Source organism: Corvus moneduloides, chromosome 1, assembly GCF_009650955.1.
Source record: "Corvus moneduloides isolate bCorMon1 chromosome 1, bCorMon1.pri, whole genome shotgun sequence".
Classification (NCBI taxonomy): domain Eukaryota; kingdom Metazoa; phylum Chordata; class Aves; order Passeriformes; family Corvidae; genus Corvus; species Corvus moneduloides.
Genome location: NC_045476.1, coordinates 24964496 through 24978226, shown reverse-complemented (window position 1 = coordinate 24978226; position 13731 = coordinate 24964496). Strand labels below are relative to the sequence as shown.

Here is a 13731-nt window from a genome sequence, read left to right as displayed (position 1 = left end):
ATCATCACCTTACTTAGGGCTAACCACGACACAACTTTCCCCGCTTTTTAATATTTTAAAGGGGGACACCAAGTCGAATTCACCTCAGAAACTGACTCCTGAAGCACAACGAGTGCTGGAGGAGGTTCAACAGGCTGTTTCTGCTCGTCAGGTTTATCGACTGGATCCCTCCATTGATATCACTGTTTTCATTACCACTCCAGATTTTCATCCTACAGGTATCATTGGCCAGTGGAATAAACAGTGCCCCGACCCTTTCCATATCCTGGAATGGGTCTTCTTGCCTCATCAGATGAAAAAGACAGAACCCATGTTGTTTGAATTGATCACTTGTTTGATAATCAAATGCCGCCGACTTTGTTTGCAATTAATGGCAGCAGATCCTGCAACAATTGTTCTTCCAGTACAGCAGGAACACTTTGAGTGGAGCCTTACTAACAGTGCTCCTTTGCAAAGTGCACTGCAGATCTTTTTGGGGCAGATTGCTTATCATCTGCCCAGCCACAAATTACTGCAGTTGGCAAAATCGACCAGCTTCACCTTACAACCAAAAAATAGTTGGGTGCCAGTGCAAGGGCCCACCATCTTCACTGATGGCTCCAGAAAACAGGGAAAGCCACTGTTACCTGGAAGGAGGATTCTGACTGGCAGGTGCTGGGAGGCTACGAGTCAGGCTCTGCCCAGATGGTTGAATTGAGGGCTGTTGCCATGGCTTTTCAGCGGTTCTCTCAGTTACCTTTGAATCTGGTCACTGATTCTGCTTACATAGCAGATATAACCCAACACTTAGATTGTTCACTTTTGAAAGAAGTCAATAATGCAGCTCTGTTTTCACTATTGAAAACTTTGTGGAGTGCAATTCAAGCTCAAGTTCACCCATATTACATTCTGCATATTGCAAGTCACACCAATTTGCTAGGTTTCATAATAGAAGGTAATGCCAGGGCTGACATGCTGGCCAACCCTGTGTAGGTAGCGCCTCAGCCTGACAAAATTGCACAAGCCAAGGAATCGCATGGTTTTTCCCACCAAAGCGCGCATACCCTGCAGAAGCAGTTTCACTTAATGCCAACTGAGGCTCGTGACATCGTCAGCGCTTGTGCTGACTGTCACGGACTCGCTGCACCTTTACCACAGGGGATAAACCCCAGAGGCCTCAAAGCCTTGCAGCTTTGGCAAATGGATGTAACGCATATTCCTGATTTTGGCAGATTTAAGTATGTGCATATGTCTATTGACACTTTCTTCTCAGCTATGTGGGCATCTGCTCATACTGGAGAGACAGGCTGCGATATTGTTGCCCATTGGAAACTGACTTTCGCGATCTTGGGCGTGCCTTCTTCTGTGAAAACCGATAACGGCCCTGCCTACGCCTCACAGAAGATGTGGCAGTTTTTATGCCTATGGGGTGTGAACCATACTTCTGGTATTCCGCATTCTCCAACTGGCCAAGCCATTGTTGAATGCACTCATGGCACCTTGAAGCGTGTTTTGGAGAAACAAAAAGGGGAATACATGGAGAAACCCATAGAGTCGACTAGAAAAAGCTCTATATACAATTAATCATCTTACAGTGTCACCAAATTCTGTTACAATCCTGTTACTTTGAATCATTTTCTTTCATTGCAGTCTTCAGGCGAGACGCACCTGCCTCAAGCGAAAGTCTGGGTATGGGATCTACTTACTAACAAGTGGGAAGGCTGGTGTGAGCTCATTGCTTGGGGTTGTGGGTATGCTTGTGTTTCCACAGATACTGGGGTACGGTGGCTACCTGCAAGATGCGTTCGCCCTGACCTGCGGCACCAGAAGCAGAATGGGACCAACAGACAACCTCCAAATGATGACCAGACAAATGCAGATCATCAGCCGAATGATCCTTCGAATGATGACCAAGATGTCGACCATCAGTGTTCCAGTTTGGGCAAATTTAGAAATATATCCTCTGAGAGAAGGCACAACCACCCCTCCCCCACCAGGTTCGGGAAAAAATAAATTTTCCTCGAAGGAAAGTGAAGAAGATAAAACTATTTATTTAACAAACACATGGGAAGGAAAACAATGTTAGATGGTAAAATCTTTCGCGGTAGAGGAAAAAACCTGGGAAAGTGTTCGAGTCCTCCCTTTGGTCTCCTCGGAGCTGGGGCTTGGGCCAGGGCCAGGCCCTCTGTGCCCGGTGGAAAGTCCTCCCGATGTGCTCTGATGTTACAGCAATCAAGCAGTCCAGTAGAAAAGGGGAAAAATCCGGAATTCCAGAGAAGGAAATCCAAAGTCCAACTCTCAGTCTCTCTCCAGAGAACAAGAAGAAGAAAAAACTGGCCAAAAACTGACTGGAAAAAAAACAAGCCGGGTGCTTCCTCCCTCCCCTGCCCCAGCTAGGGAAAAAAAAAAAAAACCTGCTATCTTTTTGTAACCTTGAACGAGCTGCAAACTGCTTTGAGAAAGTTTTGCTCAGTTTTTTCCTTCCCCCTTTCAGGCTCAGTTTAGAGGCATAGAAAGGCACAAAAATTAATTTCTGGGCATAGGCAGCGATATGGGATACACATCATAAGGTCACCCCAAGACATTCCACCCCTTATCCCATATTGTTGGCTCAATGCCCAAACTAAGATATTCCAATTTTACACACACATTAATACATATATATATATATATATATACACAGCTATATATGAACAGTGACAGTGATAATCAGCAAGCAGGGGTATACTGGCATTTCACACTACAGGTGGTTTTCACATAACAATCAGATCTCCCTGTGGTACACAACGTGTTGTTCCATCTTTCTGCATTACCCACCATGTGCAACCAGGTCCCTGAGCAAAGACAACCCCACGGATGGGTTTGTCTGTACTCGAGGCAGAATTTATCCACACAGTCTTTCCTAATAGACCTCTGACATGCACTACTGGGACCTTATCTCCATCTGTTGTATGCAGGGATTCAGATTGGGCTGGACCAGCTCTATTGGTGGAACCTCGGGTGTTAACTAACCAGGTGGCTTTTGCTACATTCTGTTCCCAATTTTTGAAAGTTCCCCCACCCAGTGCCTTCAAAGTGGTTTTCAACAATCCATTGCACCGTTCCACTTTGCCTGCAGCTGGTGCATGGTAAGGGATGTGGTACACCCACTCAATGCCATGTTCTCTAGCCCAGGTGTTAATAAGGCTATTCTTAAAATGAGTCCCATTGTCAGACTCGATTCTCTCAGGGGTGCCATGCCTCCAAAGGACTTGCTTTTCCAGGCCCAGGATGGTGTTCCGGGCAGTAGCATGAGGCACAGGGTAGGTCTCCAGCCATCCAGTGGTGGCTTCTACCATTGTGAGCACATAGCGCTTGCCTTGGCGGGTTTGAGGCAGTGTGATGTAATCAATCTGCCAGGCCTCCCCGTACTTGTATTTGGACCATCGCCCACCGTACCACAGGGGCTTCACCCGCTTGGCCTGCTTGATCGCAGCGCATGTCTCACAATCATGGATAACCTGGGAGATACTGTCCATGGTTAGATCCACCCCTCGGTCTCGTGCCCACTTATAGGTGGCATCTCTGCCCTGATGGCCTGAGGCATCATGGGCCCATCGAGCTAGAAACAACTCTCCCTTGTGTTTCCAGTCCAAGTCTACCTGTGACACTTCTATCTTTGCAGCCTGATCTACCTGCTTGTTGTTTTGGTGTTCTTCATTAGCCCTACTCTTGGGGACATGGGCATCTACGTGGCGGACTTTCACAACCAGCTTTCTTACTCGGGCAGCGATGTCTTTCCACTCTTCAGCAGCCCAGATTGGTTTTCCCCTACGCTGCCAATTAGCTTTTTCCCACTTTTCTAACCATCCCCACAGAGCATTGGCTACCATCCATGAATCAGTGTAGAGGTAGAGCTTTGGCCACTTCTCCCTTTCAGCAATGTCCAGGGCTAGTTGAACAGCTTTGAGTTCAGCGAGTTGGCTTGATCCCCCTTCTCCTTCAGTAGCTTCTGCAACCCGTCGTGTGGGACTCCATACGGCTGCTTTCCACTTTCGTTTCATCCCTACGATGCGACAAGAACCATCGGTGAAAAGAGCGTAGCGTGTGTCTTCTGATGGCAGTTGGTTGTACGGTGGAGCTTCTTCAGCACGTGTCACTTGTTCTTCTTCATCAGTGAGACCAAAGTTTTCACCTTCAGGCCAGTTTGTAATTATTTCCAAAATCCCAGGGCGATTCAGTTTTCCGATACGGGCGCGCTGTGTGATGAGAGCAATCCATTTGCTCCATGTGGCATTGGTGGCATGGTGGGTAGAGGGAACCTCTGCTTTGAACATCCACCCTAGCACTGGTAGTCGGGGTGCCAGGAGGAGTTGTGCCTCAGTGCCAATTACCTCTGAGACGGCTTGGATTCCTTCATAGGCTGCCAAGATTTCCTTCTCTGTTGGGGTGTAGTTGGCCTCAGACCCTCTGTAGCTTCGGCTCCAAAATCCCAGTGGTCGACCTCGAGTCTCACCAGGCACCTTCTGCCAGAGGCTCCAGGACAGACCATTGTTCCCGGCTGCAGAGTAGAGCAGGTTCTTCACTTCGGGTCCTGTCCTAACGGGGCCAAGGGCTACCGCATGAGCGATTTCCTGCTTGATCTGGGCAAAAGCTTGTTGCTGTTCAGGGCCCCAATGGAAATCGTTCTTCTTGCGGGTAACCAGGTAAAGAGGACTCACAATCTGGCTGTACTCAGGAATGTGCATCCTCCAGAAACCTATAGCGCCTAGGAAAGCTTGTGTTTCCTTCTTGTTGGTTGGTGGAGACATTGCTGTGATCTTATTGATGACCTCAGTGGGAATCTGACGCCGTCCATCTTGCCATTTCACTCCCAGGAACTGGATCTCTCGGGCAGGTCCCTTGACTTTGCTCTTCTTGATGGCGAAACCAGCTTCCAGGAGAATCCTGATAACTTTCTCTCCTTTCTCAAACACTTCTGTTGCGGTGTTCCCCCACACAATGATGTCATCAATGTACTGCAAATGTTCTGGAGCCTCACCTTTTTCTAGTGCAGTCTGGATCAGTCCATGACAGATGGTGGGACTGTGCTTCCACCCCTGGGGCAGTCGGTTCCAGGTGTACTGCACGCCCCTCCAGGTGAAGGCAAACTGAGGCCTGCACTCTGCTGCCAGAGGAATGGAGAAAAATGCATTAGCAATGTCAATAGTGGCATACCACTTCGCTGCTTTGGACTCCAGCTCGTACTGGAGCTCCAACATGTCTGGCACGGCAGCGCTCAGCGGTGGAGTCACTTCATTCAGGGCACGATAGTCCACAGTCAATCTCCATTCCCCGTCAGACTTGCGCACAGGCCAAATGGGGCTGTTGAAGGGTGAGTGGGTCTTGCTGACCACCCCTTGACTCTCCAGCTCACGGATCATCTTGTGGATGGGAATCACAGCATCTCGAGTTGTCCGGTACTGTCGGCGATGCACTGTCGAGGTAGCAATTGGTACTCTTTGTTCTTCCACTTTCAGAAGGCCGACTGCAGACGGGTTCTCTGATAGCCCAGGCAAAGCGTTCAATTGCTTAATGCCCTCTGTCTCCACAGCAGCTATTCCAAAAGCCCACCTGAGTCCCTTTGGGTCTCTAAAATACCCGTTCCGGAGGAAGTCTATGCCCAAAATGCACGGGGCCTCTGGGCCAGTCACAATGAGATGTCTCTTCCACTCATTTCCAGTCAGGCTCACCTCGGCTTCCACCAAGGTCAAATCTTGTGATCCACCTGTTACACCAGAGATAGAAACAGATTCTACCCCCACATGCTGCGATGGAATTATTGTACACTGCGCACCAGTGTCAACCAAGGCATCATATTTTTGTGGTTCTGATGTACCAGGCCAACGAATCCACACAGTCCAAAAAACACGGTTTTCCCTGGCCTCTACCTGGCTAGAGGCAGGGCCCCTCTATGCCTGGTTATCCTTCTTTCCCTGGGCCTGCACCTTAGAGGTTCCTTCATGGGAATTGGACATGCCATCGTCTTTTCCATCATTTCCAGCAGTTTGGCTACAGGCAACTGGAGCTACTTCCTTTTTGGTAGATCCTCCTTTCTGAGACTTGCGCTCCTTCAATTCACTCACTCGTGCTGCCAGAGCAGACGTGGGTTGTCCACCCCACTTCCTCATGTTTTCCCCACTGTCACACAGGAAATTCCACAGCTCACTTCGTGGGATGTACCTTCTCTCTGGGGAACGTCCGCGGAGAAGGCACTCTTTAATCTCCTGGTGATTCTTCTTCATTTCATCTTCAATTTTCTGCATACGTGTTTCCACAGCTGCAATTCTTGCATGTGTTGGGCCATGCACAGAGTCTGCATATGCTCTGAGCTTCACTGCCATATCCCGCACGGTCTCATTCGCACCGTAGTCCGGTTTCATTATTGCTAAAGCAGAAGCATATTCTGGTGGCCCAAGATGTATGAGTTTTCGCCACATGTATGGAATAACTCTGGCCCGGTCTGGACTTCTCAATCCTGGGTCATTTGTGAAGACAACCTCTACCACCCCTAGTTCTCTCAGGCGCTGGATCCCTTGTTCTATGGTCTTCCACTGGGTTTGCTGCATGTAGAGATCATCTCCGCACATATATCTTTCAGCCACGCCTGTCAAAATCCGTCTCCAGAGACTGGTAGAGTTAGCCTCCCTTTTCATCTCTTGGTCGATCACTGGATCATGTGACAGGGATCCCAAATGCCTCGCTTCAGCACCGTCCAGCATCACATCATCACCTGCAGCATCCCAAATACGGACCATCCAACTTATTATGGATTCATCGGACCGTCGGGTGTAATCCTTTCTTAGGCTGTGAAGGTCCTTTATGGACATGGACTCAGTAATGGTTTCTGTGCCTGAGTCCGTTGGTGGTTTTGAGGTTCCTTCCCCTGCATCATCATCATCTTTCACTGGGCGATCAGTTTTGGTTGTGTGCTTTTTCCTCGTGACAGGAGCCACTGTCAGTGGCTTAGACTCTCCATCTGGTTTGGGCTTGCTGTCTGGTTTATCTGCAGCCTGAGTGACTGGGGTATCTGCAGGCTTTGCTGATTTATCTTCCTGCCTCTCTACCTTTACTTGCTGCTGCAGTGTGCGATAGGCATATGCCAAAGCCCAACATATTGCAAGGAGCTTGTTCTCATTAGAATTGTCATTGTATTTCTCTTTCAGATATTTTCCCACCTCAGCTGGTTTCTGAATTTGTTCAGATGGGAAATCCCAAACTATCGGGTCAGAGAATTTCTTTAGGGTTTGGCCGATGTCCTCCCATTCCCCACACCACTCAAGATGTTCCACCTCTGGGTCAGGTGTCTCAGCAGTCACCCTGGAAATCTGAGCTCTCATTCTAGACAAGCTATGAATTACATGGAGGAAGATTACCAGATTAAATACCAGGAGGGTGGTCTCTTTAACATCAAGGGGATACTGAACATTCTCAAAAGATAACCTATCAAATTTAAAGGGAAGGGAAACCCCATCTCCTCCTCCTCTAACAATCTGGGTACAATTACTAATAAATTCCCAAAACAGGCTACTGAAGCTAGGACTGGGGTTAGGACGGAGAAACCACTTATCATACACACCTCGAACAGCTGCTTGTACCTCTATCAACTTCTTATAAATCATTATCACCGAGCACAGCAAAATAGAAATCCTGGTTCGTCTCCCTTCTCTGTAAAATTTACATACCAGGGACAAGATTGGAGCAAGTTGTGGATAGGTAAACAACCCTAGGGACCAAAAAAGCACTAGTACCTCAATGAAGCCTAAGGACCAGAAAGACATGAGTACATCGAGCCAGAGAGACATTATGAACTCAACCAGCATGGTGACTACTTTACTCCAACACAGAATAAGTAAATTCAACCCAAAATGTAATTAGCACAAGTTTTTTCACTTTCCTTCGAGCCCCACGTTGGGCGCCACTAAATTTGTTCCAGTTTGGGCAAATTTAGAAATATATCCTCTGAGAGAAGGCACAACCACCCCTCCCCCACCAGGTTCGGGAAAAAATAAATTTTCCTCGAAGGAAAGTGAAGAAGATAAAACTATTTATTTAACAAACACATGGGAAGGAAAACAATGTTAGATGGTAAAATCTTTCGCGGTAGAGGAAAAAACCTGGGAAAGTGTTCGAGTCCTCCCTTTGGTCTCCTCGGAGCTGGGGCTTGGGCCAGGGCCAGGCCCTCTGTGCCCGGTGGAAAGTCCTCCCGATGTGCTCTGATGTTACAGCAATCAAGCAGTCCAGTAGAAAAGGGGAAAAATCCGGAATTCCAGAGAAGGAAATCCAAAGTCCAACTCTCAGTCTCTCTCCAGAGAACAAGAAGAAGAAAAAACTGGCCAAAAACTGACTGGAAAAAAAACAAGCCGGGTGCTTCCTCCCTCCCCTGCCCCAGCTAGGGAAAAAAAAAAAAAACCTGCTATCTTTTTGTAACCTTGAACGAGCTGCAAACTGCTTTGAGAAAGTTTTGCTCAGTTTTTTCCTTCCCCCTTTCAGGCTCAGTTTAGAGGCATAGAAAGGCACAAAAATTAATTTCTGGGCATAGGCAGCGATATGGGATACACATCATAAGGTCACCCCAAGACAATCAGTCAGATGATCCTTCTACAAGCAAAGAATTAACTTTAAGTTTTCTTTTGCTACGGAGTCAGAATGTTAAAGCCCTTAAGGCTATCTAGAATTAGCAACTGATGTAAAGCCCTTAAGGCTATTTAGAATTAATAACTGATGTAGAATTGGGTTCACTAGATGTATCTCCCATGGCACTGCTGGAGAATCTCTCTGCCCACTTTAAATCAGTGTCTGATTTGGATTCAGTTTGGTAACAGCCATTACCAAACTGATCCCTTATGCTGTGTTTGTTCTCCTTTCTGCAAGGGACCCTGCAGAGGATTATAAATGCTACCTTTTTGGTCTTAAAACAAAAAGGGGGAATTGTGTATGCTGAAAAGCTTGATGCAGAGAAATTTTCCAGCTTTCTGCCAGCATCGTGTGAAAGTCTTACTTTCACACACACGCTAGCTGAGAGGTTTTTGTAAACCAATCCTTTATCTCGCAGGTGCAAGATTGTTTTGCAGTATTGTTATGATACTGACTGGAGAAATATTTTGAAATGGATGTTGTAGGGTTTAACGAATCATTCTAAGAGGTGGAAGGTCAAAGGACCAATAACCTGAACCAGGTTATATAAACGAGTTTGGAAATTAATAAATAATTCAATTTCCTCCTGGATCGAGGTCTGTGTCGTTTTCTTGCCATCCCACAGCGATAGCAGATTCACACAAAATATCTGTGGCAGAGAGAAAACCAAGGTTGGGTTTCTCATTCACCCTCTTTCGACCACTGTTAAAAGAGTTATCAACAACTTCACTTACATTCTCTTTCTAAATAACCCGAAGTCTTTACCTTTATTAGCCCAGCCATATCAGATTAAGTGTGTCTACAGTGTAAACAGGTTCTACTGTGTGTCCTGGGTTGCAGTGTGTTCTATTACCATCCTCATGAGCTGTTGAAATCAGGTGGGGCAGTGTTTCCTTGCCTCCTCCCTCCAGACTATCTTTCTGTTAATGGCCCATCATTGTCCTGCTGCATGACTCAGAGATAACTCCCTCCAGACCATCTTCTGTTAATGAGCCTAATCAACACCTGGCCTCATGACTCATTACCCCATTGTGAGATGCTCCACCCAGAGGGAGGAACCAAGCATTCCATCCTGGATATAATCTGAGATTCTGAACACCACAGACAACCTTTCCACTGGATTTCCAGAGGACAGGAACTACATAGCCACCACTGGACCTTCTGAGGAAGAGCAGACCCTTTCTACAGGATTACCGCCTCAGGAGGACTGCAGCCACCATTCTACCAGACTGCTACCACCACCCTGACTAACAGGGTGCCAGGTTGTATCCTGACTCTGTCAGTTTAACCCAGTGTTTCCTGCCTTTTTGGTTTTTTTTCCTTTTATTTCCCTATTAAATTGTTATTCTGACTTGGTGTCTCCCACTAGCTTGTTTTCAAACCAATACACTGTGGATAATCATAATCTCACTATTAAGCAAAAACTGTAGTAAACTCACTATATATTCAGGATGCCAAGTCTTTTACTTACCACCATGCCTGTCTTGAAAAGGAGGTGATGGACTGTCTGTGTGACATCTGCAGCATGCATTAGGTTGTGATACGGATTTTTGTGTTTACTGTAGCCAACCTCCAGAGCTTCCACAAAAGACACCAAGGCAGAAATGGGAATCTAAGTAAAGCAGAACAGAATTGAAGAGAAAAAAAACCAAAACCCAAAAAACCCCAGCTTTGATGGATAGTATTCAGATGGGAGTATTTTGATAAGAGGTTCTCAAAGAGCCATGTGTACTTCACAAATAAACAAAATGCTAGAACATCTGAAACAGTCACTCAAGAGAGTGAATTCAGGTTACTACTTCAAACTATTTTTTTCATCCATAATTACATTACAGGTGAATCATTTCCACAGATAAATACACAGAAATAAGTATACTATGAAATGTTGTCTGAAACACACATAGAGTACGAAAAGTAAGAGCAACCACTTGATAGATTGCCCATGGAGAAATACTTCTAAATAGATTGCAGGCAACTGCCTGTTAGCTTCACAATCTAGCTGAATAGATCCCTGTTTACTATTCACATTCAAGATTTTCTAATGAAACATATCATATAGCAAATCTTAGATACTCTAAGAGGACTATCGTTTATCAGACCTCTGGGTTTTCACAGCAAAATTCAGCTTGCCTGTCCTGTGGGATTGCCATGTTTTTCTAACTCCAAGAGTAACTGAAATTACCTAAGAAAATGCAATTCAGGGGATTTGTAGAAAGGAGACTATGCAGGTGGTAACATATGCAACTGGCAAGATGGGTTCTTGAGTTTCATCTGCTCAGACAGGAAATACATTAAATGCTAAGGTTTCCACCGAAAAGATCACTGCTTTTCTCCTCTTAGGTACAAATAAGCAGAGGATGCAGTTATGACCAGACATCTTGATATCTCATCAGGCATAGGCAGTTCCTGAAGAACTATGGGATCTAGACATCTGTAAACTCTTTCCAGTAAAAGTGAGTGGGAACCCCTGGGAAATGGAAATGTCAACAGTAGAAGGGATGACAGAGTATCTGCGTGGGGAGAGTGGTCAAGAACTGGATGGCAGTGTTTCCTGTTCAAAGTTGGAGGACACCTCTGTAACAGTTACAAAATTATAGAATAGTTTTGGCTGGAAGGGACTTTTAAAAGTCACCTAGTCAACCTGGCCCTGCAATGAACAGGGACATGTTCAACTAGACCAGGTTTCTCAGAGTCCAATCTGATCTTGAATGCTTCCAGGGATGGGGCACCTACCACCTCTCTGGGCATCCTCTTCCAGTGTTTCACCACTCTCACCATAAGAAAATCTTCCATATATCTAGTCTAAATCTATCCTCTTTTAGTTTAAAATCATTAGCCCTTGTCCTACTGCAACAAGCCCTGCTAGAAGGTTTTTCCCCACCTTTCTTATAGATCCCCTTCAAGTACCAGAAGGCTGCAATAAACAATCCCCACAACTTTCTCTTCTGCAGGCTTAACAACACTAACTCTCTTGGCCTTTCCTCACAGGAAAGGTGCTCCAGTCCTCTGATAATTTTTGTGACTCTCCTCTAAACCGGCTCTAACAGGTCCATGTCTTTCCCATGCTGAGAACTCCAGACATGGATGACCTGGATGCAATATTCCAAATGGGGTCTCATGAGAGCAGAGTTGGGAGCAGAATCACCTCCTTTGACCTGCTGGCCAATCTAATTGGAATGAATTTGAATTTGCTTTCATATTCTCTTGTTCTCTTTTGGGCCTGCATGCTTGAGGGTCCTATAAAGCTCATGATGATACCATCATTCTCAGAGAATTAAATGCAGTATTTCCCATGGATTTCATTTGGAACCCCACCTAGTTTATGGTGCCCCATTGCAACTGAAAGTACTACTTAAATCATATCTGGTCTTTCTTATTAGGGAAAGTGCAATGTTCACAAATTCTTCAAAGATGACTAAAATTGCATTTTTAATTGGAAAAACCAGGATGAGAGAGAAGTTGAACAAAATTCAAGATGAATGAAGATAGCCATCTTCTAACTACTGACCTTGAAACGGTTGATCAGATCGTAGCGTGTGAGAAGTTCATAGAAAATGAATTTCAGTGCATGATCCCCACTGGCATCATTTAGTGCAAATACATCAAAGGACCACTTGTCTACATTCTGCAAGAGCAGATAGAAAAGACAGTTAATATGGTCATCCCTTTTACCATGATAATTCAATTTCCTCACTTTCTCTTACAATTTGAGAATTACAGTAGTAATATAAGTGTATAGTTTCTTTTTTAATAAATTCTTCAAATCCATTTAACCAATGCAGAATCATCTGTGTTCTTACAGTATCAGTATTGTGTGATTTGTGTTTAAGAAGCTTCCATTAAGAAAAAATATGCTGTTTGTTTATTCTAAATATGGCAATTCTCTACACCAGAATTTAATCACCAAAGGATGAATCCTAAAAGACAAAAATCCTGTTTTGCTTTAGTACCTGAGACCCCTATTTGGGCTGACATGCTACATTAAGTGCTAACAATTATATAAAAATCCAACAGAATTTATAACAGAAGAAAAAATATCTAATTCCAGTTGGGAAAGTTACAGTCAGTTGTAAATGACATACTAGTGCTGCAGGCTGGTCAGTCAAGAGATCAAGGAGACGAGGTTCACTTCTCAGCTCATACAGTTAGAGTTTAAGGTCTAACCTTCTTGCAGAAGTTTGAGTTCAAAACTCAAATTTTAGGGAAGTCTGTGGGAGGTGACAGCACTTGTTATCTAGCAAGAGATGAAGAGAAACACTAATTCTTTCTAAATGCTCAGTTTCCTAGCTTTCTGTCTCTTCTTAACCTTGCGGACTTCTTAGAGAAGTCAACAAGCAAATTCAGGGAGAGATGTTATCCTGCTCAACATTAGTGGAAGGCATGACATTTCTGTAGACACGGGTAAGCAGAAGTCTATACTGCAGGCACTGTAAGTGACTACCGGTTCTATGTTCATTACCTGTGTATTAGCAGGCCTAGAAAATATTCCTGTGACGGCATGGGCATCAGAAAAGGCTGAAAAATTAAATTCTAAAGCATGTAACTCCTTTGGCATTAATGTGAAGTTCTGTCTCTAGCACTAGACTGATGAATGGCAGATCACCACAGCATACTCTGTAAATTAACATACTTCCTTATTCAAACATGTCTGTATGAATGGTTTGTTTAGCCACTATTCAAATGAAAGACAAGGCTGATTGTCCCTTTTGTGGCAGTCAGTCTTATATCGTCACACCCATGTCATACAGAAAGGCAACAGACTACTGCAGTAGAAAAATTAATATAAAATATATATAAAAAGAGACACTCTACGCAACCAATTTAAAAAAATGCCAAACTTCTCATTCACTGAAAAAGTGAGACAGATCTAGGATTTGCACTAAAGTCTGCATTTTTTTGCAGAAGCTGCAGTATTTCATTGTTTTATTAAAACCTACCTCTGTCACAAAGCTGTGATTCCACAGCTTTGGTTTATTAAGTGAAGATGTCCTCTTGACCACAGCAGCAAAAATGAGAATGTGTAGTTAAAAAATAAGCTTTTTTTGACTTCATTTCATCTCAATCCTTGTCCTTATTAGCATGACTCTGAGGGGAATA

General features: G+C 44.8%; 1 protein-coding gene across 8 annotated transcripts in view; it reads right to left on the bottom strand.

Moving 5' to 3' along the window:
- The window catches only part of PDE1C (phosphodiesterase 1C), a 367759-nt gene that overhangs the window by 79440 nt on the left and 274588 nt on the right, over nt 1-13731 (bottom strand). For all 8 annotated transcript variants that reach the window (XM_032102433.1, XM_032102397.1, XM_032102379.1 and 5 more), the window contains 2 exons: nt 12143-12259; nt 10106-10246 (listed from right to left, as the gene is read on the bottom strand). In XM_032102433.1, the coding sequence (XP_031958324.1) occupies nt 10106-10246; nt 12143-12259 (258 nt within the window). The remainder of the gene's footprint in view (nt 1-10105; nt 10247-12142; nt 12260-13731) is intronic.